At 40.5% G+C, this 26312-nt stretch overlaps 1 protein-coding gene across 6 annotated transcripts in view; it reads left to right on the top strand.

The window, feature by feature from the left end:
• The first annotated feature begins 7958 nt into the window (after positions 1-7958).
• The window catches only part of ELAVL4 (ELAV like RNA binding protein 4), a 64677-nt gene continuing 46323 nt past the window's right edge, over positions 7959-26312 (top strand). For 2 of the 6 annotated variants that reach the window (XM_013129568.3, XM_031050728.2), the window contains exon 1: positions 7959-8075. In XM_013129568.3, the coding sequence (XP_012985022.1) occupies positions 7959-8075 (117 nt within the window). Of the gene's footprint in view, positions 8076-10716; positions 10849-11388; positions 11679-26312 lie in introns of those variants that run through there. The other 4 variants (XM_013129571.3, XM_013129569.3, XM_005151112.3 and 1 more) reach the window with 3 other exon arrangements.

Here is a 26312-nt window from a genome sequence, read left to right as displayed (position 1 = left end):
TCTACCACAGCAGCACAATATCTAATCTTTCATTTGACACCATTTAAAGAAGTCGATATGTTCCTTGCTCACTAGATGTATGTTGGTTACCCATGCTCTCTTGAAACTCTTTTTTACTTGTTACAGTCTCTTGTAGGCATTGGGGGGCTATGGAAAATGTTAAAAATAGAGGCCTGTTTGGTTTATTAGGTGAGTTTAAAGTTCCGTCATTGCTCGATGTCAGAAGAACAATTAAGTTTTATCTGAGCAGAGCAGAGTGTCCCTAGATGCAGGTTACAGTGCATCCAGTGATACTATTAAAAGAAAGATTGTTTGTTGTTGCATTGGGGAGTCCTTATAAAACATCAGGAAAACTGCCTGGAAGAATATAAATGTGTTCAGACATTGGAGTGAAATATTCTGAAACGGCAGGGTGATGGCCTGTAGCTGGATAGATTTCAGAGTAGCTGTTCTGACGTGATTGTTGCTTTTCCCAACAGTTAATAAATTGGATGTATTGGAACCCTTCTTTTTTCCCCCTTGAAGCTTCTGCTGGTTGGAGTTACAGTCCTGAATCAAAGCTTTTGTAACAAAAGAGAGAACATCTAGCCTTGAGTTCATGAAATAAACCTTGTTGGGTTTTCTCTTTTGATAAGATGCATAAGTCCTGTCCATGTTACTGGGCTTTTCCTGTGTACAGACCAACACAGTCCTGCAAGATCTGCTTTATGTAGTTGTATCCCATGCGTTCAGCATTGGCATTCTCTGAGTCTGGGATCCGATTCCCTGGACTATCTGAAGCTCACCTTCCTTGAATTGCTGCTTGTACTTAAGAACAGCTGAAGGTCACATAGTGGTGGTAAGAGCCCCCAGGGTGCAGAAGTTCAGGTGAACTTGCATCTAGGTAAGCATCAGCTGGAGACCATCTGCCTTGGTCACCATGGTGGGATTGGTCTGACCAAAGATGGACTTTCTACCTGAGCTAGACTCCTTCTTGGTCACTGGAGAGCTGCTTTATGCATAGCCAGTGGAATTAAGAGCATTAGTTATCTTGCTCTAGAGGAGATTTGTAGAGCAGGACAGATGAATTATGCCTTGGAGGTGACCATTTCCCCTGACTGCCTGAACAAATAGGGTTGGAGAGACTACCTCCTCAGCCACTTAGTTGTGGCAAATTCCTCCATGCTATAGAGCTTGTCCAGTCACATACGGTTATTGTCCACAGACTGGAAAAGACGGAAGCATCCTGCTACTGCTTCACCCCTCTTTTACCTGCCTGATGAGTTAAAAATCAGTCTGTAGTTGCGAAGAAAATACATTCCCTGTGCCAGTGGAACAGGCAGTTCAGAGTAGAAGTAAACTCACTCTTGGTTGCTAACCTGCCAGCTTCTCCAGCTCAGCTGTACAGATCCCTTGAATCCCAAGCAGCAGACATTGGTTCCAGTACTGATCAAGACGTTTAGCTTTCAGACAATTTTTATAGCTACTACCATAATTTGAATGAGTTTCTTTTACGAAAAGTGCTAAAAGTACCCATTGTTCTTCATCTGCCCTACTTCAAAGGAAGCTAAAAGTCATCAGCTAAGGTGTGTCTGACACTTCTCAAAGAGGAGTTTAAAGAAAACCATAAACACATATGGAAATCTGTGAGAATCAGTTAGCAAGAGGTTAGGGCTTTCTGACCAGCATCATCCAGATCCATGACACTAGCTCCATGGAACTGTAGAGAGGAAGAAGAAGAGCCACAGATGATTTCTTTATTATTTGCCTTTCTACTTGTGTGTCAGTATGGAGGGTTCAGAGGTAGCACTGACCTTTTTCTTAAATACTGCAACTGCTCTGTGTGTTTTACCTTTTACCTTATTTGTATTTTGTTGTCTGTGTTCTCCTTACTGTTGTAAGATTGTGACCTCTGTGATTTAAGTTATACACTAAAGAGCTGCATGAGTCATGTTCATGAGGGAGCTGTTTACCCTTGAGTTTTGGGGTATCTTATTGGGGCAGCTTATTTAACCCTTATTTCTTAAGGAGTAAAATGAAACGGATATACACAGGAAGCTTCTCATAAGTACTTACACTTGCAAATACAGGTGTAAGCTTTGGAGCATGAGGCAAGCTTGATTTATCTAGATAAGCCATTTTAAACTTTCTTTCTCATTTTAAGCCCCACGGGTTTGGGGATATGTCACATGATAGGCTTTACCCAGATGTGATTGTGAGTTTTGGGTTTGTTTGTTTATGAAACTGTGATACTTAAGTTCTGTCTAGTGTTACTGAAATACTGTGTGGAAGTTCCAGCTGTTCTAACGAGAAGTAATTGGGACAATTAATAGCTCTTGACGCTTTTTATTGTCTTTATTCTCTTTTTATCATCCCTGGTTCTCCATCCTTCCTGTGTAATTGCATGTTGTAGGAGACGTAACCCTTCTGTGTGCTGCTCGTAGGTCTCCTTTTATTCCTCCTGTACCTCTTTTCTGATCCAGCCACCTCACATTCTTCCCCAGATCTTTTTCTGATCGCTGTCTCAAAGCTTGGAAACATCAGCACATTAATCACCCTTTCAGGTTTTTATCGTTGTTCTTGTTATTGATATTATTTGGCCCGAATGCAAGGTGTATGGCATGCTGTATTACAGATTGGTTTAAAACAAATCCATCAACTGTTCTAAAATTAGGCAGTGCTGGTTGAAAGACCCTGCTCACATCTTTTATGCGGGTTTTTGTGCTCATACATAGGCACATTAAAAATGGCTGAACTCATGTAAATCTCCCTCGTAAGTCTAGAATTCTTCAGTGTCTAGGTCCTTTCATTATTTACAAGTAAATACATTTTAAAAATGCGGTCATAAATCTTTGAAAACGTCTTCATTTGTGCTCAGTTGAAACTTTGCTAACTGCATTATACAAAATTGACAGTGATGTAGGAATGTTTTAACTCTCTATGTAGGTAGGGTTGAATTCTGCTTGCGGTGATAGGAAAACAAGCTGTAGGATTTAGGATGTCTGTTGAATACAGGTTATGCTATCTCTGAATTTGAAAGGAAGAAAATTAGGGGATTGAAAGCATTGAAATGTATATTCCTGAGCCAAAAGTAAAAGACTTTGGAAAGGGGGAAAAGAATTGCTGGTATATCTTACTATTGTATTACATGTGTACCCTAGAATATATGCTACCTTTTGCTTTCAGTCTCGCAGCACTGACTGTGGGTTCTTTAAAATGTACTGAAAATTGGCCAGACAAGATGTGCTCTGTGACCAAGTGGATGCTGTTTTGCAAGGCATCAGTTAGGAGCCGGGAGAGGAGCATGGAACCAAGGTCCCAAGGATATTGCTGGCCTTCAGATGTGCTGGGAAGGTGCTGAATCATCTTCTCCAAACCCTTCTTGCATTGTAGATGCTGGACCATCTCCCTTGTTGTCCTGTACCCTGACATTCAGAGAGTACACCTTTACTGTGGTTATTTACCTGAATCTGTGTGGATGCCCAGCTTTCAGGTTTGAAGATGAGGATGCAGTTCCTATCACTAAGATTTCTCTTGTCATCAGAGCTATTTACATGTACTCATTTTGTTACCTCTGTGCTCTGGTGTGCCCTGGAGAGTTTTGTTCCACTCTCCCAGTGTTCAAACATAAGTATCCACAGTGGGATTTGCAAACACACACATCTTCTGAAATGGGTGTGTGATACTTAGAGCAGCTACACAGCATCCAAATTACACATCTCACAAGGCATGAAAAAGAAAGTGGGCAAGCAACATTAAATAGCATATTTGTGCAAAAGCAGCTGAAGTGTGATTTCTGTGGGAACTGTGACTACTTGCCTAAGCTTCCTATCTAAATTCCTCATTTAGTTGTAAGTATATGGGAGGATTTTTTTTTCTGCCCGGTTTTGCATCTCAGTGTCTTTTCATTCCAGACATCTCTAAGGAGCTGGGTCTCCTAACTACTCTTGCTGGATTTTGTAATTCTTTTCTTTCTGGGCACAGATCAAAAAGGTGATAATTTTTCCAGGTATATCTATGGCATATTTAATCTCCCCAGCATCAGGAGGAATCTCAGTGCACCAGATAGTACATGGCATCAGCAGCAGAGCTTGTACAGCTTGTCAGTGGGGTCCACAGCAGGGACAGAAAATGAGGCAGGGACAGGTTACTGTGTTCCCAAGAGGATCATCAAATAAAAGAAACTAATAAAAGCTCTAAGCCATGTCAGTCATCTTTTTCACCTACCATTTCCTAAAAAATTGTATAGTATTTCAGCCCTTTTGAGGGTAGTGTAAGGCTATCATGACTGTTACGTATTTTGTAGTGAAACCTTAAAAATCTGATTCTCCCTCAAATATATGAATTCACTAACCTTAAAGAGCAGTCGCCTGAAGAACATTTTCAGTGTCATGCAATGTTACAGTTTCGATCGTCTACTCCTGCTTGATTTCCACAGGGCAGTGGGCAGGGTGGTTTATTTTGCTGGTTGTTTTTAAGCTATTCAGTAGCTAAACAAATGGGTTTTATTTCTTTCTTTCTTTCTTTATACACTTGATTGTAATCTGTTCAAATAACAGTAGGAAAAAACTTACTGTAAGGTAAATAACCTAATTAACCATTGTTTTTCTCTCTGTGCCCCCAGTCCATCCCATCTCCTGCACACACATACAGAGAATGACAGTCTGACTAACTTGACTGTTTATTGTTTTGTACCTGTTTTCTTTCTTGAAGCCTGACTTTGGGTTAGGTGCCATGAACAGTTTGGTCCTGGCTTTTCCATCCAAGTTCGTGACTTTCAGCATCACCAAATTAAATGTGAAGCTTTTCATATTCCATTGTCATTTCGTGGTTGGTTTTAAAATAGTTCGTTCCACCTCTGTGTACTTTCTTGAGGGGTTTGCAGACCTATATGTTCCCTTTTTCTCACCCTTTTGTGTTCCCTTTTTCTTCTGTTGCTCTTTTTTAGTCAGTCACGCAGTGAATTTGCCAGGGGTATAGGTGGTGGAGGGTATTTATAGTTATTAAAAGATCTGCTGATGGAAAGGCTATTCGTGAGCTCAGTGTTGTTGATGTGATATCTTGAACTGGAGACTGTTTCCGCAGAGGTTCTTGAATTACTGCGTAGGGCAAACCCTAGTGCTTGCCTTGTGTAATGTCCTTTCCCAGCCCATTGTCTTCTATTAAATCATTTTGTAGTTCAAATCCATCTTGTACTCTGGCATGTGTCTCCTTTGTTCCTCATCCACCTGCACCTTCCTATCTGTCAAACAACAAAATACTCTTTGATCAGAATTAAATATTAACTTCACGATAGGAATGCCTTGGAAAAGAATAACGCAGTTCTAGGCACGAATGTTTAGTCCTCTGGAAGAGTGGAAAATGAGGTGATGGAAAATGCCAGGTTGTAGTTTGCAGGCAGCAGTATTTAAATGGTTTGCTGTAATCATATTAGAATAGAATTAAACAGTTCTTTATTTCGTACTGCAGTGAAATAGGGCTGTTACTGACCGTTTTCTCCTCCCTCTTGCTTTGGTGATTAGCGTGAAAACTCAGGCAGCAAAAATTAGAGGAGTTCTGCAGCAGTGCACAGAGAAACTGGTGTGAGAAGGTCTGAGTTGGAGTTTTGTGTCCTTGCACATGAGAGCTCTGGTGCTTCCCTAATAGACTGAAAATGAGACCACTGCTGCTTTATAAGAGGTCTGTTCCAGCCACATTGCTCTACAGCTTGGCAGATGGTGGCATGTGAATGGTTTCATATTGATTGGATGGATTTGCCTCCGGGTAAGAGGAGTGTGGGTCCTTAAAGATGCACTTCTAGATTTATTTTTTTCTTTTTTATTTAAAGAAGAAAAAAGAGTGTATTTATCAAACACTTCTCTTTAAGTCAGAGGAGTGTGTGGTAATCAAAACACTGAGGTTACCTGGAAATAAAAAAGTCCTTAAAAAGATTATCACAAAGACTAAAAAGCTAAGAATACTTATTTACTGAATGATTACGTTTTTACATTAGAAGAAAGTGACACTTTTAATTAGTGTTCAAGGCATATGGTGAATGAGAAAATAAGCTTATTTCATGCAAACAGAAATCGATGCAAATAACCTTTCTCCTCATATAAAAAGGGATGACTTGAAACTCAATACATATTCAAGAAGGTTAAGTCATTACTGCATCACTTTACTATTAGTTTAAGGCCAACAAAGGAAATCACTACTCTGCATATACTTACTCAGTAAGGATTGCTGTAAACGAAAAAAGTAGGTGATGGTACTTTATGGGTGATAGATCTGAAGAAGCCTTTGTCCCTATGATGCATATGTTGTTTAATCTCAGTAAGGGTTCTGCCTTAGCACAGGTAGTTGCAGGAGATGCCTCAGTTTTTCAGCAATTCCTCCCAGCTGGGAAAAGACATTTTGTGGTGCTCTTTGTGTATTGTTCTTTATGGCGCCTCTGTTTTGGGCTTCAGTCTTGTAAATGTTGTTTGTAAATCCTTCGGTATGAAATGACTTTTCAAATGTGTGTGTACAGCACCTAACACAAAGATCCCAATCTCATTCAGGCCTCTGGGTGTTGCTGTACAGTGTTGAGTGAATGTGTGTATGTATATATATATATATAATTTTTTAATAGTAATGGAAGTATTCCTTGAGGTATTTGACTTTACAAAGAGAAGAAAAAATATTTAAATAGCTTGCAGACACATAGGGATGGGGACAGTTTGATAACTTCGGAGACTTGGGTGCTATAGAAAAGTGGATCCTTTCTGTGTATTTCAGTCGTGCGCTCTCATGTGTGCAGCAGTGGTTTCATAAGTGAATTTAAGCCAAAATACGTCATAGCAGTATGTTATCAAGTGGTCTTCATATTTGCTTGAAAGTGTAAGTTCGTATATTCTACAAGGCTCTACCCACATGTGAATTATTTACATGCTGGATTTGGTGTTCTCATGAAAGAACACTGTTGTGCTGAACTTAAAGGCTGATTTTGTGTCTTGTGCAGTACACACCATTTCTATGGGCGTGCTTTCCCTTTTAATTACACTTTGTTCTCAGAACTGATTGGATTTTATCGTCTAGTTCGTATTTGCTGAAGGAAACCCTCCTGTATAAATTTTAAGGTCCCTTTAAAAAGAAGAACGGTAAAAGTTAAGTGATTTTAGGGATTTAGCGTGTGGGCTTGCTTCTGAGTATGAAAAGGCATAAACCAGTGCAGAAATCCATATCTTTTATTTCCCCCCCCCTCCTGCTTGGTAAGTGTAGAGGGGGATTTATACTGTATATCACAACCAGCAGCTATTCCAAGAAAAATCTTTTAAGATGGTTACTTGAATCTGTGTACACTGCCCACCTGGTGGTTATGGAGTGAACTGTTACTTTAAAGAATAGTTTAAACAACAGCCATGTTTGGGGCAGGCTAATCTTGCAAAGAGAGCAGTACATATAACAGGAGTCTACAGTGTGATAAGGGGAAAATTCAGCTCACTGACTAGATGTTTTAATGTGCGAACTCTAGGGAAATAACATATTGACTATTCTGTTGTGCGCAAGAAAATTGAAGAACCCTTTGCAGACAGAGGGCTTGCAAAGGATTCTTCCTGTTTCTCTTAACCAAAATCTGTGGCAAGATGTTTGAAATCAGCAGGACGCTTAATGCTGCTTTGTTAAATAATGAGGTAATATTTTGTCACTTTTTTTCTGGGCAGCATCTGGTTTTATTTCTCTCCTTTTTCATATGTTTGTTTGAAGGATTCAGTTTAATCTTATGAAAGTAAGAGATTTGGGGGGGAAAAATCATTCTTCAATTTATTATTTTTTTTCCTTTTGATGCTTTTGGAGAATTGGGTTGTCTTTTATTTGCTGTTTCAATCGGCTGCTGTTGCCTAGGACATTATGCCACGTAAGGCTTCTAAACTGCACAGAGTAGGTAGTTATTAACGCTGAATTGGCTTCTGGTATAGTCCATCTGGGCTCTGTATGAGAGAGCTTGCTAGCGGCTACTGATGCTAAGATACCCGCAACCTTTGGGATGTATGCGTGGTGGAGAGGGGCTCAGTGATATGAGATCACTTCTTTTAAGGGAAACTGTCATTAATGAGTCAAGAAACTGCTCATTTATGGTAAGGAGAGGGGGGTGGGTGGGGGGGGCTGGGAAACAACCCTGTGATTTCATTTTGATATTGGATTAGCTGTTTAAGACAAGTTTCTTTTTGTGGGGATGGAAGATTGCATTAAAAATATGCTTTGCTCAGGGGCTTTGCTGGCTGATGCTGGAGAGGCTGTATAGAGAATGTGATGCTTTACAAATGTCACGACCGTGATGTGGTGGTCAGTCCCTTACCCTGAAAGATAAATGGTACTATTGGAAACACAAGAATAAGGTTGACTTTTTCAACAATAGGATTCTGCCTTTGTCTTTACGGAGGGAGGCCTCTGAGGATGTTTGAGTATTTGTTTCAGTGTTCCCCAGAAAGGCTGTGTATGTGGGGTGCTTTTGGGGAAAGTGGTCAGTGTGCAGAGTACCTGGGTTTCCAGGCGGATAAGATAGCTGGTGTTTTAGAGGAGCAGCGTGCAATTATTCTTTCAGAAAAATGGCTGAATCTTTTGATGTGCATAACGAATTTAGAGTAACAAAGTCGGCTGAAGTTGAAAAGACTTACAAATAATTTCTGGATGCCTTTTTCGGTGTTATTAACCCCCGAAGAGACCTGGAGTAAAAATTTGCATTACAAATCTAACTTTAATATTCGGTGTATTTTTGCACAAGCATGTATGGTAATACACTAGCTCTGTAGCATTTTGATGCCTGTCTGTTCAGTCTAACTGGACACTTAAATTTGAGTTAGGAAACCTTATCTTACGAGCTAGTTTAATCTTTACTATTTTTTTTACCAAGCTACAAATATACTCCAAAAGATGCATGGATAAATCCTCTCTGCAGCCTTTTACATTGTTCATATTTTAATTGAATTCAGTGCTCTTTCCACAGATAGATTGTCTGATGTCTTTTAAATGCCATTTTTCTCCTTGCTTGGTCTGTTTGTAGCTGGATTTTTATAAGCTTACTATATTTCATATATTTTATTGGGTGTGTTTAGTCTTTCTGTGTGTTTGAGTGTGTCTACAGTTTTCAAGACATTTAAAATGTGCAGAATGTCAGTTCAGAGCTGAGCAGTTTGAGGGCATATTTATGCTTTAAAAAATACATAAAACTTCTAAAACAAAGATTATCTGATCGCATATTTTTGCAAATGGTTTTGGTGGTTTGTAGCCAGGTTTTCTTTCTCCAGGAAAGAACTAAGTGAGCTGATAACATGGCCCATCCCAGCTTTCTCCATTTACAGCTCTTCTGTTTAAAAACGCTTGCAATGATACTGAGTTTTAAAAAATGTTTGACTGATGAAATGAATGCATGGATGGTGAAATTGAATGATTCTTACATACATTAACCAAGAATACTCGCTCACTTTAGTTGAGGTGAACGTGAATTCAGGGGTAGTTGCAATTACAGGGTGCCATGCCTTGTTACTTTGGCCAAAACATGCTTCAGGAAAATAACTCCCAAGTAAGAGAAGGGCATGAATGCTTCCTAACTTGTGAGAACTGGTAATAAACTGGCCATGGTCCTGAGAGGGTAAAATACTGCTGTTTGGAAGTGAAGTTTTGTTAGTTTGTCAGTGGCAGTGAGCGGAGGATTAATGAGTGTGCATTGTTAAATTAAGCATGTTCCTCTCTAAGGCTGATGATGGGGGGGGGGAGGGGGGGAGAGTGGGGGGGGGGGGATGCTTTTAAACACCCAAAGTTTGCCTATGTTTTATTTCTTGTAGAGCTGAAGACAGATGAAGCGGGGTGGGGAAATGATTCTGAAATACTACTGTTGTTCAGGGGGAGCTCTGATAAATAGGTGTCTGCTGTGCCTTAGACGGCATCAAGTGGCAGCGCTATCAAATCCACTTGTATAAATATGTATTTTTAAAACCTCGCTAGGCAGAAGGAAGGGGAGAGATGGTTTATTATTAAAATCAATAGTACCTGAAAATAAATGCAGCTTTAAACGCACGTCGGGAGTGCTTTTGTTGTGCCTTTAAGCCTAGAGGCAGGTCATTAAATATGCATTTCTCCGGAAAGCAACTGTCGAAAAAGATAAGGTGGTTAAAATACGCCGGACCTGGGAGACGGGCGGGCAGGAGGTAAGAAGATGTAGGCACTGAAGCATGGCCGAGGGACGACATTGCCGCTGCCGAGGGCTCCGGCGGGGTGGGTTGGGTGGGAAATAAATAAATAAATAAATACAAAATCATCATAAAAATAATAAAAAATATAAGGAAAAATAGAGGGATGCGTGTTGTTTCTTCAACCGGGCCTTAATTACTAGACACAAGCAGCAGTTCAGAAATCTGGTCTCTGTTGTTGCAGAGGTCACCCCATCATTAACACTGTCAATCTGGCCGCGGCTAATTTCAATAGCACCTGATGTCGCAACGCCCTCCCCGCGCGGCGGCGGCCAATCAGCGCCCGCCCGCCGCTGACAGATGGTCCCATAAATGGCTGTAACGGGGGGACGCCGGCAGCCAGTTCCAGCAGGGCCCGCGCCGCTCCGCCCGCTGCCGCCGCCGGGGGCCGCCGCTCGGGGACCGCGGTACCTGCGGGGAGGAACAGCCAACAAAAGACCACAAAACAGCAGATTTGTGCTTATTATTATTATTTATTATTCTTATTATTTATTACTATTATTATTATTCTCGCTGCACAAACGTCTAGCACTGTGCTTTGTGGATTTTTTTTAAAGAAAAAAAATATAATAATAAAAAATAATTCCCCGAAAACCTTAGCAAATCTGTAGAAGAGTTGAAGCCTTTCAAGACCCAATATTTGCCATTAAGAATGGTTATGGTAGGTATTAGTAGATTTAAAGATGGGATCGTAGCGGGTTTATATAGAGGTAGATCTAGAAGCTAACATATCCAGATTTTCCCCGAATCTGCATCATTCTCAGTCTGTGTTTTCACATGCATTTAGTTTTTCTGCTACTGATGTGTTTGTACATTATCTCTCCCTTTCTCCCCCCCTTTCTCCCTTTCTCTCTCCCTCTCCCTCACTCCCTCTCTTTCATATTTAATGTGTGCGTATCCTTTAATAAAGGATGTACTTTGTCGTTTTAAGGTAATCGCGATTTCTCTCAGAATAAAGAGAAAAGAGCTCATTTCTAATGCAAGGCTGGTATGTGGCTAACTGAAATGCAAAAGGAAGAAGAGGCTTTTTTTTAAGCAGTGGAGGGGGGGGGGAGGGAGTTAATTTCCACATTGACATTTTGGAGATACAAATGCCGAGCAAAATCCTGGGGGGGGGGGGGGGGGGAGGAATGGGGGGATGGTGGATGGAAAGGGGGGGGGGTGGGAAAAAGAAAGGCTTGAGATTGGTAATTTTCTTTTGGTGGACTGCGCAATAGGTATGGTAATTTTAAAAGAGGGTGATTTATATGAGCTTCAGTAAATGCTGCATATTGTATTTCAAAGAGTTTCCTGTCGTGACCTCATAAAAAGAGGAGGAGGCTTGTATGTGTTGCAGTGCCTAGTATATGTCGATTTTGTTGCATCGTTGGGCAGCAGCGCTGTAAGAAGGAATGTCAGCTTTTACATAACGCTCTTTTTGCTTTCGACTCTGTGAGGGGCTGTAAGGGTCCATCTTTGTGATCACAGATGGAGTGGAATGGCTTGAAAATGGTAAGTGAACGGGGAGAGCCTGCTCGTGGGGGTTTTGTCTCGCTTCTCGTGTGCCTCGCGGATTTCTTTTGTTCGGGGCGGTGGATCGTGAGTCATAAAATAAAATTAGAGAGCCTCGTTTGGGGGGTATTATTTTTTCTTATAGGGGGATATGCCTGCTTGTGTGTGTGTGTATATATCTATATATCTATTTAACGTATCTAACGACGATGGCACTCCGCTGCGTTCCCATTGAACGCTGCATTTCAGTGGAGCGAGGATGGTCTCTGCTGACAGTCGCGGTGTCATTGTACCGCATGTGCCTGGCGGATCAGGCAGCCGGTGATGCCTTTTAATCTCCGTTTGTATTACACCAGCCTTAAATACAAACCTAATAATCGCCTCTCACATCCAGGTATTGCGTTTCCCATGGAGCCGGTGCTGTGGAAGATGGATGGATGGGTGGATGGATGGATGGATGGATGGATGGAAGGATGGAAGGAAGGGTGTGTGGGGTGGGTTTTTTTGTGTCGGGGTGTGGGGGCTGGGGGGGGTGGGAGCCGTGTTGTTCTGTGCTGTTTTAAATGCCGGGAGAAGTCAAAGCCATTTATGTGAAAAATAGTATTTCTATTTTTAGCCTATATTCTCCTGGTGGAGGAGCCCGGACGCGCTCGCCTCGTCCCTTCTTTTGTGCTTTCCTTACAGATTGTGCAAAATGGCATGATCAGAACCAAGTGCCGGGGACTTGGGGATGGGGGACCCAGAGAGGAGGGGGGCTGGGGCCCGTCCCTCCTGCCAGCACTGTGGGGTGATGCTTGAGGGGCATGGGGTGTCCCCCCCGTTTTCCCCTTCAATTTTAACGTTTTTCAGACTTTTGCCACAGATATTTATTATAACGGGGAAGGGAGTGGGGGGGCGGGGGGGGGAACAAAGCGACGGTCTTTTCCTATTCTTACAGGATTGTCTTTGTCTAGCTGCTTGTTTTGATGGGTGTAAAACAAATAAGATTAGACTGAGCAGCCGAACTGAAAGCGATAGCTGGGAGGAAAAGCCAATGAAAGGTTGCCGGGGAAACGAGCATAGGGGAAGCTGAGTGGGGGAGCAGGTGGCAATCATGTGGGAATACTGCAAACAGTGTAAAAAAAAAAAAAAAAGGAAAAAAATTCCAAAAAAGAAAAGCAGGGGCTACCTCGATTATCTCTGCTGTTCTTTGTGGCAGTCACAACTTTAATTATTCTTTATAAATAGGTGTTAATTACATTTCTGGCTCAGGCTTGCAGTGATTTCTAGAAATCTGGTTTTAAGCATCTGTTCTTTCTCCTCTGCAAAAGAAGGTTATCTCCTCTTCTTTTTTTTTTCCCTCTTTTTCCCCCCCTCCCTGCTGTGAAATTGTGTGTGCAAAAAAAAAAAAAAGATTGGAAGGAATCCTTGGAGGCAGCATATATAAAAAAATAAAATAAATGTAAATTCTATTGAATGAAGTTGACAGAGGTATAATAGTGAACTCCCACAGCTGATAGCTTCTGCAAATCATTTCTTAGAATTTTCCAGCAAATGTCCCTATGAGAACAGTAGGTAGAATGAATTTACCCTAAGCAGTGATTTTGTGTTAAGTGATAGTGGTATTTTTGCAAAATCAGATGGTTATATGGCAGAATAATCAGTTCAGGGGAGTTCACCATATGGGAAGGTTTAGGTGCTGACCGGAATTTACAGAAATAATGAGATTATTCTTCTCTTCGTCTCCAGCCCCACCTTTAGCCACAGTCTATTATATAGATCTGCTGGAGAAATACCCACTTTCAATGTCAGGCTCCTTGTGGCAACTTTACTTTTTAAACCGTGGCTCAGTGTTTTGCTAACTGTGGTGTATTGTAGTGGCAAACAATAATGGGAAATAGCTGTTGGTGCTAGAAGTGTTAAAAAAGCGTAGTAGACTAGTGAGTGATAGACAGTAGCGTAAAAGATATAAAAAATGTGGTTGCCCAGAAAATGCTCATCTATCACACATCAGGAGGCACAAGAGAAGCAAAGCGAGAATATAGAACACGCCTTTCTCTCTGTCTTCAGATTTTCAAACATTTTTTACTTCCTTCCTTCCTCTGGTGCAGGGTTACGCTGAATGCAAATTCCGGCAGGAATGGCAGTGCTTGGTTGAAAGAGGAATTAAAAGAAATGAAATCGCCCCCTTTTAATTTGCTTTGTTTTAAGTATTGCTTCTGCTGCAGTCCTTTCTGTGAAGAAGTAATTGAATGGCCCTCTGAAAACTGCACTGCTTTACAATGTGGAGGGGGGAAGAAATCTTGAGGGTGTGTGTGCGTGTATAAAATTGTGCGGTTTACAGGCTGTGCATGTGCAGAGATGCATTCTGACATGCATTGTAGTTGTACGTGAGAGTAAAATAATTTTTCTTGTGTCCAAAACAGAGGTGCTGTGTTCTAAACCCGTTAACTTAGTCATGACAATAAATAAGGGTGCCTTTTATTATACACAGCTGCATTGTTTGCTTTAAGAGTCATCAGCTAGTAGTTACATTTTCATTTTCTGTGCAATTTGGTGTTTCTACGAAGATTTAAAAAGAATGTCATCCTTGTTTTATGGTGCACGTGTTCCTGCCCCGATCTTCCTCTTTTCTTTGTTTTAAGATTATATTAATGAATACAGCCTGCATGTACATAGGGACATTTTCTTTTGGCATGTAAAAGATCGCATTGTAAATCCTTGTATAGAAACCCAGCTATTAAGTTAGTAAAATTGAATTAAGATTGCGACCAATACTAAAAGCTTAAAACGTGAAACCTCTTTATTTACAGACAGAAAGGTAGAAAAAATGTAGTTATCTGTAGACATGTCATTTCTTCTTTCCTTTTAAATTGTCTTGGTGAACTACTAGTCAGAAAGGATGAAATTTTACAATTGGATATTGATGCAACGTGAATACCAGCCATCAGTTTAAAATCTCATCCCCATGTACTCCAGTGATCAAGTTCCCATGTTAGATACAGGGATGTCTCTCCACTGTTGATGGCTTGGTTGCCTCCTTTGCTTTCTTCCTCTTTATTAATTTTACCTTTTTGAGCTCTCTCAAAGTGAGCCCGAGCTGTTGTGACAAAGGATGGTTACAACGAGCTGGAAGGGCTATACTTAAAAATCCAATTTGAATGGGTTTGGAATAGTCTTCATCATCTTTATTTGGTCCTGTTAAATATTGTGACTCTATTGAAAGAAAATCCGGTTGCGTTAATCTTACATATATTTAATGTATTAATTTTTTTAGAAATAGTATCTTCTAGGTTACAGTGAATTTTTTTTCCTCAACCTTCCTACTTGGTATGCTGGGAGTGTGCTAATTAAACACAGGTTATTTTCTGTGTGTAATTGTCATGCTGTTGGTACATAACCTAGAGCCACTCCACACCCCAAGGTTTTTCCAAAGAGATAAAGAGCGATTGGGTTCCGTGTTCTGGCAGGGGAATTTAATGTTTTCTTTGGGAACTTGCACTTCCAAAACAATTTCAGCAAACACCCCAGGCAAGAAATGGGCAGTGGCAGAGAATAAGATAGCGAGAGGGAGAGAGATGCAGATAACTTGACAAATCCACTTGTCTGTTTTGGCAATCTGTGTCCACTAGACCACTCATTTACATGCCTGGACACACTAACATGTACATTTGTTTGTCTGTGGGACAGCTAACTGGATACACTCCGGTGCACTGGCAAATACTGCAATGCAGTATTTTTTCAATGTCATTGGGGTTTTGGGGGAGAAGTGGGCGCAAACAGTTTTCTTGCAAGTGAGGTGATGTTAAAAAACCATGGTACCCCTGAAAAAGATAGGCCAGATGTAGCAAAATATGCTAATCTGTGATGGAAAGTCACCCCTCCTCCATTGCACTCCTCTTCTCTTGCTCTTTCTCCTCTCCTTTTCATAGTAGGATGGATGAAGAGATGCATATGTACGTATTTTTGTGTGTGTTCATGCATGTGTATCTTCCCGTCTTGTTTGAATGGACCTTAAGGAAAATACTGGGGTTTGTACAAGAAGGGAAAGGGTGTTTGCGGAATGTAGTGCTCTCCAGTTGTTTGTGTAAATGTCCAGTTACCAGCAGTGTGGGACTCCCAAGTAACTTTAAGACCAAGACACATTTTGCATTTTCTGAAGAATTTTGCAGATAGGAGTCTAACATCTCAACTCAACAGGTACAATACATTTAACCCTAATGAAAGTAGTGTTTAATGGGGTCCTATACCTTGCCTTAGCCTTTGCGTTTGAGTGTGTTTAACCATTTGAGTTAATGTAAAGTGAAGATGTTGTAGAGACGGAGATTCAAAGACACTTTGCTTGCACGCTGTTTCCCCTCAAACGATCCATCTTTGCTTTCTAAAATGCTGGAATATTTTAGGTGCAAGGGGCTTTTGTAGGTCAGTAGCTTTACAACAAGAAGAAGAAAGGAGGAAGAAAAAGGTCTCGATGTGTCAGAGGCAGTAATTGTTTAAAATTAGCCATCTAGAAAAGGCAGGGAAGGCTTGGAGGAAAGAGAAGGAGGCACTAATATGTGAAACAGCACTGTGCTAGTCAGGGAGATAATGAGTGGTAAATTTGAACTGGTGCAGTGGTGCGATGCCCATTAATTTCTCAGAACCTTGACTTTGCAGGTTTGTTACTCTGTTGTTCACACCTTTAATTATAACCAGTTTTGGATGATAGCTTGGGGGCACTGAAGATGAGACCTTTTGTTTGTTGTTTACTTATTTAAATATTCAGACAGAGTTTGCAATAGCATTGGAACATCAGTGTTAGGAATTAAATGCTTTCAGATGAGATTATATGGAGAACGCAATTCTTGCAACTACGTAACATTGTCTTATTTGTGGCATTTATGTTGCTTGCCTAAATTCATTAAGAATTAGAGCCCTTGTTGGGTTGATCTGTATTTTCTGTCACTGTAATCTCTTTCTGTTAACCATTTTAGAGCTCCTAATTCATTATCGCTGCTCTAGGGCCCCAAAAAGTAGGGAGGAAGCTCCGAGTTCGTCTTAGCTATTGTTCTACCCTTGACTGTCTTATGTGAGGACTCTTACCTCAGTGAAGAGAATCTGTAACAGTGAGGAAGTGCTGCGAACCAGTTAGAAATTGTTAATTAAATGGGATGAAAAGACAGAATATTAAGTAAAAAAATAATTAAAAAATAGCTAAACCTCTGTGTGTCCTCTCTGGAAATGGTTTAGTTGCACCGTAAAATACAAGCCTGCCTTTGACAGTATTTAAAGTCATGATGTATATAAAATTCTGTAGTACGCCTTTGTTGCTAAGGCACACGGAATTGCGTCAGCGATGCTGTTGTGATGGGAAATTATTTGTCCTTGAGTTCTGGAACTAAAAACCCAACTAAATTTAATTTATTCTTTAAATACTTAAACTTTATATTTTTAATGGCTTCAAAACCTCTTATACATTACGGTTAGGGTGGTCAGCGTCTTTCCCAGCCTAGGGTTGTGTGCCTGTATATTTCAGAATTGGGGTGGTGGTGTGTGTGATGGCTTTGGAGAACTCTTGGAGGTAAAGGCGATATGGTAATGTGTGTTTGTTTCAAAACAGACACAAATGACTATTGGAGGTGGCTCTGTCATTCGCAGTGCTTCGAGAAGGTTCTACACGTAATGCGTCTCTGGCCATGTAAGTGATTTTCAGTGTTGGCACAGGGCAGCAATGCCACTGGAGCCTTTCCAGTAGTGCAAGTCCTCAAGATCCAGCCACTCTGCTGTGTACCCAGGTGCGTTCACTGAGCTGTGGAAGGAAAACCAAACAGCTTCCTCTGGTTTTCCCTTCCTGAGGGATGCTTGGTGGGAATGTCCCATCTGACCATCCATGTAGGGACCAGAAAGATTGCTGCTGGAGCAGGTAACGGCACTGCGCTTAGGCCCTATGTGTGGCCCTGTAAATGCGCTTATTTGGGGTAGCCAGTTGTGTTTTGAGCACTGCAACCTAGTTACTCCCAGGTTGGACGCAGTTGAAGAGCTTTTGTAAGGACATTAGGGATGAAGGAAGCTTGTCCTTAATATTTTTCCTTCCATTATGAATATCTTGTTATCGCATACTGGAAAACTAGCCAAGACAGCAGTGCTCACAGTTTATAATAGAAGATAGATCTGACTTTTCTTGTAACATTACGTCTAATTGCCCAGCAAGGACAAAATATTCCAGGAACCAGCTTAGTCCCCTTGTCTCTCCTGCTGTACGTCAGGATAGTTGTCAGAAGTCCACATTTCTCTACTGCTATTAAAAGCGAAACTGATATTCGTGACTTAGGGAATTACTATTGCTAGACTAAACTTCCTTAGAAAATTTTGCGTTCGGCATAGTTTTTGTTTAATATATGGTTTAATTTAAATCTGGATGTCTGTGATGTATTTAAGGTGTGTGGAAATCAACCTGTTTATAGTAGTTCTGGTTTGAGAGGGTTGTAGTAAATTACACAGGCAAAGTACTAACAAACCTTTCTACAGAGTTGAATGGTAATCTGGGGAGAAGGTGGCCATGCCTGTTCTCAGTTCTAAGCTAACATGTAGACTCCCATAGCAGTCAGCAGCTAATACAAAATTCATGACTAAATGGCATGAAATAACCCATGTTTAAGTCACTACACTGTGGTGAAGTGTTAATGCATTTGCATTTGGGATAAGAGATATTTGTGGGTATTTGTCTTCTTTCGCTCAACTGAAGGGTTTACAAGTGTGATTGTTAATTGCTGGGCTTGTATCCATCTTCTACTCGTCATCCTTGATCTTCAAATGGTGGTCAGTGACTTCTTGCTGTCCTATGTGCTGCAGAACTTGTGGGCTAAGACTCAATCCTGTTATTCCTGTAGAGCAGAAGGCAGTGTCACAACACCATAAGTAATAATGCATGTAAACAAATGTTTCTTACATAAAAATAGGTCTAATACCATTCCCTGTGTATCTTTGTTCCAAATGAAGTTACTGGCAGTAGATGAGTAGGGGGAAGTTGATTTTTAGCGGAAAGCATGAATGCTGGAAATTCTTCCTAATATGTGTGTGCCAGCTATACTGTGGCAGTGTTGCTGTCGATTCCCTTCCTGTGAGAGCAGCTGTTCAGGGAATTAGTCTCATTGCTTGATGCAGAGGGTCCTGAAGAAAATCACTGCGCATCTACGGGTGGTGGCTGTGGCCATTTTTAGTGTGACCATGGATGGGAGCTAACTCCATGATCTAGCACAGTAGCATATTGTTCTTCAGACTAACTGGGCCAGGACAAAATTATCATTCTGTATTTCGTGTGCTCTGTGAGAGATTCCGGAGTGCACTTCAGAATTTGACATTGTGTTTGATAATTTATAGAGCACAGTTTATATTTAACTGTAGACACACTAATCCCGGGAAAAAGAGTAGTATATTTTTAGAATCCTTCTTTTATTGTCTGTGCTTGTCATTACCCAAGTACTGAAAGAAGTGTTCACAAATGTAGATGCTCACTGGGGTAGAAATTGAGTTTAATTTCCATCGTTAATCTTTGCTATATGCAAAAGGGAATGTTACTTGTGTGGTCATCAAGAAGCCTTGTAGCCATACGTAGCCATTGTGGCCATGGCAGAAGCCATGTTCTCCTCCAGTGTTTTGACAACACCAGGCTGGACCAGGACACCTAGGCTAAATGCCTTGATGGTCACGGAAGCTTAGGTGATGTACTAGTTTGAATAATGAGACAATGTCATTTCTGTCACTGAGCTCTCCTCCTTTGAGATGAAACTCACAGAGGGGGTGAATCCAGCTCTGAGTTCGAAGCATATGTATGACTGCTGTCTTGTAGGGAAAGGTAGCCAACAGGAAGGACATTAACTTGGTTACTTGGGCTTATTAAATACCCAAGCTGTTCTTACATGTTTAGGCTGTTAAGATATTCCTTGCTTAGTAACATCTTACTACGTTGATGTTCTTCCAGTTGCCTGTTGACACCCAAGCAAAATGTAATGTATGGGTTTTGAGTTGGGACAGCTGGCATGGCCTGGATCCCCAATGCCCACAAGTGCCCATATCCGGGGACTGGGTTGCTGTTGGGTGCATTACAACAACTGGGTTTTAACCAGGAGTATGTTACCCATGAGATCTGCGCACTTTTTTTGAAGAGAGTCTTGAAAGGGTTTTAATTTCTTGATATTGAGGGTATGGTTTTTTTATTCTGAGTAAGAAATTGGTGAATTCAAATACAACTTTGGCAATTTTAGGAGGCATCTTAATTATTGGAATAAGGAGGTTGTTTGATTTGGCCTGGGGCATGTTTCCCTTCCTTAGTACAGAGATTAATAGAGTTTATGTCCAGGATAAGCCATTAAGATCTGTTATTCTGACCTGTGACAGATACATGCATATATACTTGGTATTTTGCCCTTTATTGATGAATAATATATTATTAATCTATGGTAATGGCTCTGTGAGCTTAGCATAGATGCTTTTATACATGAGATCATTTAAGTATTACTGAGATATTTATCGCATATAGTACATTAAACCTTACTCTCATTTAAAAGCCATTGTGTAGATATTTCTGTGAGACTATCAGAGTAAACAGCTGCCTCTGCATACTGGAAGGTCATTCCTGATCATTTTTCCACCAGAGATTTCTCAGGTCGTCTTCCTTCTCCTGTTACCTGTTCATGACCTTTTAAGATATTTCCATAAGCAATGTTAGTGTGGTACAGGGCTGTAGGGTTACTGGTTAATTGTAGAAGAGATGTAATTTTATGTTTATTGGTAGTTTAGTTCTAAGAGAAATATACTGTTCCTTTGCAATAAGCTAACATTTGTATTGATGGAAATAAATTACGATGTTCAGCTAAGTCCTATTTTGGGGTCTGTCTTGCTTAGTCCTGCAAGCAGCAGTATCCATAGAGATGCGGTTGCCAGCGGTCGAGATGTACACATGTTGATAGTGTTCCCTAATTGCATTTACCAGTGTGTCTTCATTAAGGTCCTGTTGAGGACAGAGCCTTAAAGCATCTTGGTTGTGGCATGTGTTTTCCTAAACCATCCATTCCTGCCTAATATAAGCCTGTCTTTGCATGAAAAATGTATTGGCAACATTTTCAGAAGAACTTGCAGCTCAGCTTAGGAGCTGAAATCCTATTGCAGTGAACATTAATGAATCTTAAATTGCTTAAGGGCTGCTGAAAATCATAGCTTTTGTTTCTAGAACTTCAGTAGAAATAACAGCAGTGGGGGGTTGGGTGTTCCTAGGCTTCACGGAGAGCTCTGCTCTGTCCTTGCTTTGCTGTGCCTTCTGGTAAGTAGACGTTTTTAGGTTTCAGTATGGCTTGTAACACAGCTTTCACTGTCTAAACTCTTGGGTTGCAAATGATTCTAGATTATTTTCTTAAAGGGAAAAACAAAGTGGAATTGTGACAGGTCTACAGCAGCTGAAGACTTGCAGCTGTCTCCTTCTTACATGAACATGTACGTACCCGTGGGAATCTGTGCGTCAGCATGCAGTGCAGTATATATATTCCCAAGTCAGTAATATAATTCAGTTACAGATTAGTAATATATAGCTCAGTAATGTACTCAGTAAACTAAACAAGTAGGTAGTGATTAGGAAACAAACTCGGAACTAAAAATAAAATTCAGAAAGTAACCAAAAATATAAAAAGACTTTCTCAATTTCCTTTGCTTTCATTTCGATGTATTTTTAGGCTGTATGTCCTTTAGACTGGGGATCTTAGCTGTTGATCTCTGCCATGTTTTTGTATTATTATTATTATTATCTAGTATCCAGGCTTTTGAGAAACCCTCTCCAGTCTTTCAGGGTTTGCCACGTACTTAATGTTTTCAGTGGCAGTTCTGGTTTTCTGTCACCCTGCTGGCACAGATTTTACTTGTTTTGTTTAGTCACTGTCCCTCTTTTTCAAGAAGGACAGGGCAGTCTCTGGAAGACCACTTGTCTCTGTGGTATCTGCCTAATAAAATGCTGCCCATAGAGGATGTTTGCATCGCATTTTGGCTTGTCACACCAATCAAAAAAAAGATCTTAACTTCTTGAGATTGGTTATTTCCAGACTCCTGTAGTCTTCATATACATCTTGAAAGAACAAGTAGTAGGTCCAGGTGAAAATCCAGGAGTGAATAAGGAGCAATCCAGAATAGTGAAATAAATGTCATAAAGCCCTTGTAAAATTGTAGGTACAGAGTTGCATGGTATGAATTTGGCAGAAGTAGAGGGGCTATTGAAGAGGAAATAGATGTTCCTTCAGAAGGCAGAGCCTGACCGTGTTGCCTTTGTTCCAGTACAGACCTTTGAGCGGAGGTGGCCGGTGACCCCTGGGGATGCGGGTAGGTGGGAGCCATTGATGGCCATGTCCCAATGCAGAAGTAGGACACCTCCCTGCCAACAGCCTTTGTTACTGTCCATGCATGTGGGACAGAACAGATTCTAAGAGGATTTAACCAGAGCTAGTTGCGTAACCTATGCAATAAAGTGGGAATGTATCCGTTTTCCTCTCCAGGTGTTTTTGAAAATTGCTTTCTCCAAACCTGTGTCCGAGTGGTGTTTGAATGCTGGGAAATCAAGGCTGTGTTCTCCCATATCTTCATATGTAAATTATGTTTAGTGGCAGAAATTATAACAGGCACATTGTGGTAAAACCAGTGTAAGTAAAGCGCAGGACAGCATGCTACCTTTCTAGAAGTCAGTTTGTCTTAGTGAAAAGGATAACACTTATACAGGGATAGCAGGATGCTTCTGCAACCATCACTTATTATACTGTTTTTTCTCACTGTGCTGTTGAGCACATTTGGTGTAGACTTCTGTAAGATGTTTGGAGAGCATTGAATAGCCAAAACAACTCTGAGGTTTCAGACGTGTAGTTTCTCCATGGTCTTCACAAGAGGTGGTGAAGCTGGAAACAGTGATTGAAAATGAAGTCCAGTAGAAGTTCATAAAGAACCTCAGATACTGTGAGTTGGGGTTATACATATGGTAGAGCTGTAACCATATTCTGCTTCTGGAAGAGTGTATTTGTCCTTGGAAATGTGCAGTGTAGCACTCCTAGTGTGCTTCCCAGAAATTGCTGTGCATGGAGTGCTTGTCCATGCATCTGCTCCCCAGCCCTGTGTGTTTCCTCTGGGCTTTGGGGAGTGCTGAGCTCTATGTTTGGTAATTGTAGTTCTCCTCCTTCCATTTCTTGTCCCCAGAGTTCGTGCAGGAAGAGTAAGAGACCATTTGAAGTGTGTGATGCGATGCCTTTGTTCCTATCTTGTGTGTGGTTATTGGACTTGTAGTTCAAAGAATGGTTTCCTCTGTTGATACCTTAGTAGTCATTGATGTTGAAAGGGTTGTGACTGATTTTGGCGTCTCCTATTTTTTTTTCACCACTCATTCCCTTTTGTCCTTGAAATCAAATGCAGAACTGCAGAGTCCATACTTCATGGAAACAGGAGACACATTTATCTGAAACTCTCTCTCAAAAGAAAATGCGGTTTGGTGCATCGTTATGCTGTTTTGCTTTTTGAAGAAGTTGTTAGAGTGGTGACCTTAATCTCTGGGCCAGGTTTGAGGATATGGTGTTGTGTTATGGAGCTGTCACAGCTTACTGTGTAGCTTCAGCAGTTTGCCTAGATGCTTTCCTCTGGTTTGATTTTTCCCTTCTGCAAAACTTGAAATAAAAATAACAGGTTTTGCCTTTCTATTTTTTGTCACTGTGTTTGGTACAGTGGCAGTCCCTGCCCTTACTACCCATTTGTACAGCATCTAGCACACTTGGTGCTGGTATCAGTTATATCCTTCAGGCACTGCTGTGATAACAAGTAATATTGCCAATAAACTTTGCATTCATTTTGCTGCAGATTGGGGACAGATATTTTGTTTCAGCATATTCACGCAAAAGCCTCTAATGGTCTAGATCTGGATAAATGTAGCTATTGAAGAAAATAATTTTCCTCCTTTATTTCAACTGGAGCTTGCCTCTTAAAATGAATGCATTTGTTGTCTTCTCCATTTGGATCACTTGTGTGCTCTGTACAGTTATTGTGGCACCCATAAATGTGAACTTGTTGACACTGAACACCCTTTCAACCTGAGTGCAGTGGTGTCTGAAACCAGGATTTTGTAAGAATCTATCCCAGGGACTTCTAGCTTTCTGAGCTGTATCTGTATTTGAAATACTAAATACGACTTCTACTCAAAGTAAGGTAAAGATGGAGCATGTACAAGGGCATATGAGTGGGGAGCATGCCAAAATATGGAAGGTTAGATAATTATTTCATTCCTGGGATATTGGATTTGCCTCCAGGCAGATTGACTCAAAAGTTTAATTTTCCTCCTTTATTTCATGTTCATGATGTATTTATTAGGTAAATAATAGCAAAGTGTAGTTATGCAGTACATAAGCTTTAATAGAAATGTAATTGACAGTGAAATCTGATGGTTTTGTTACAGAAAAGGGAATGTGTACTGGAGCTGCACACTGAGCATTATTTATTTCTCCTAAGGTCACTTTAGAAAGAAGCCCATGTAACGTCTGTGAGGTTCAGGTGCACCTACTTCTCCCTCTGGCTGGAGTTACATTTTTGAGCTGATGAATACTTAAAATCACTGTATTTTTAACACCCCTGTGGGAAGACAACATGATCTCTCCTGAAGATCTTACAATCCAGTACCTCATTCTGCAGAACTGTAGAGGTGTTGCTTAGTCCCCCCCTCCAAGTGAGAAGCAGTGACTGCACCTGAAAGTGAAGCAGGGGCATGCAGTGGCTGGCCCAGGGCTGAGGGACCTGAGCTTGGATATGTTTGTGGGTTCCACACCTATGGACCAACCTTCTGCCTTTGGCATGGCTGTGCATGTACAGATCAGCAGATGGAGTCAAACAGCGCCTGCAAATGGGGTTTTCTTCACCTGAAGAGTTCTTGTGGGACAGACTTGTGCTGTGCTGACTTCCATTCAAAAGAGCAGATAAGCTGGGAGTTAAAGGCTGTTTTCGCATTATAGAAGGAAAACCTTTGTGAATCTAGGTTCATTTTCTTTGAGAGGTTTTGTTTGTTTCTCCTTTTGTCATCATTGTTGAGGAGATGGCTGTGGGACCTCTGCCATGGCACCATTTGTTTTCACTTGTAAAAGCAAACAACTTGCAATGCTAATTAAAGAGCTTTTTTTAGATAAAGTAAGAGCTTTGCATTATTTATCTAAATTCTTTTTTATGGGAGAATGTTCTGAGTTTGTTCGTTAATGAACACTTAGAAATAATATAAAATTAGACCTCATGAATTCTTCATGAGGTGTAATTTACCATGATCATTTTTCTTGGCATTTTAGGTGCTGTGAACAGTTCATCATTCATAGATAACTTTTTTTAACTTCTAAGTCCTCAAAATGGGGATGTCTGCATGAGCCCTCCAGTTTTTATAATGTTATTCAGACTTTCAGTTTTAGGAAAAGATTGCTTGTGGTATGTTTAAAACCACTTCAGTGCTTATAAATAATACCCTTATGATTTTTAATTGTTACTGGTTTTTTCCCCATACATTTCAAATTCATTTCTGTTTGTTGTAGAATATGGGCAGTGATGTATACGTCATGAGGATAACGAGAATGGGTGTTCATTTGCTGCATACAAACTCCTTTCAGTGTATGTATGTGACAGTCTCTCAGTTCAACATGCAGACGTTCTTTTAGATTCCTGAGAACAAATTTTGCAGATACAAAGCATGAATATTTACATTTATCAAGCCATTGGCTATTGCTTATGCATGCAATAGGGAGATAACACTGTCTTTGGTCTGTGGGTAGTTTTCTAAATGATTCATTAGCTGTGCTTTGTAATGGTAGATGGATGTCACATATTTACTGTAATAACTGAAGATTAATGTCAGTTACTCCAGCTTGTTTAAGCATTGTAATAGTTGTGTTTATAGATACAGGTATTCTTTGCATTACTGTTGAAGCTAATATTTCAGCAGGAATAAATTGGAATTAATTGAATTAATTGTAAAAAAAATAGTAATGAAGATAAAACAGAACTATTTCTGAAACATTATTTGTAATGTTGGAGTTGCTATAATGGATACTTGTAGCTGATATTTTGTAGGAGGGGTTATACCAAGCCTTTTGTTAAGCAGTGTTTTGCAGAAACTGGCAAAGCTTATGCTGTCTTCCCAAGCAACAAAGCATTTCTTTGTGAAATCTGTCAAACTAAAATACCTCGTACTTTGCTGATACATTACCATAGTGAGAAAAGTAGTACACCAAGAAGTCATTTTTAAAAGCAGCAGTCTGATGAAATACATCCAGAAATTGAAATATGGGTTGCCTTTAACTTACAGAATCGCAGTCTTTAAGTTCTGTCACAGACAGTATTTTTTTTTAATGTTCTAAAGATAGAATATTCAAATTATCGGTGGCTAAATTATCAGTGTCTATCAACAGTAACTGCAGCTTATTCTTCTTCAGAGATCCTGCTATCCTCTATATAGAACATGGTGATGCAGTATTGAGAGTCTGGCAGGTTGTTGCCAAAAAATGAAAAACAAAACCCCAAACCCAAAACAAAGTCCCTCTTTATCTCAGTAGCATGTGAATGTCATCACACATGACGTTTGCACTGGTATATTTCGAGACCAGTAGTAGCTGCCTAAATTGGGTCAGAGAAGAT

The sequence above is a fragment of the Melopsittacus undulatus genome, chromosome 6, assembly GCF_012275295.1.
Source record: "Melopsittacus undulatus isolate bMelUnd1 chromosome 6, bMelUnd1.mat.Z, whole genome shotgun sequence".
Lineage (NCBI taxonomy): Eukaryota > Metazoa > Chordata > Aves > Psittaciformes > Psittaculidae > Melopsittacus > Melopsittacus undulatus.
The sequence above is the reverse complement of the archived record's forward strand: the minus strand, read 5'-3'. Positions and strand labels throughout refer to the sequence as shown.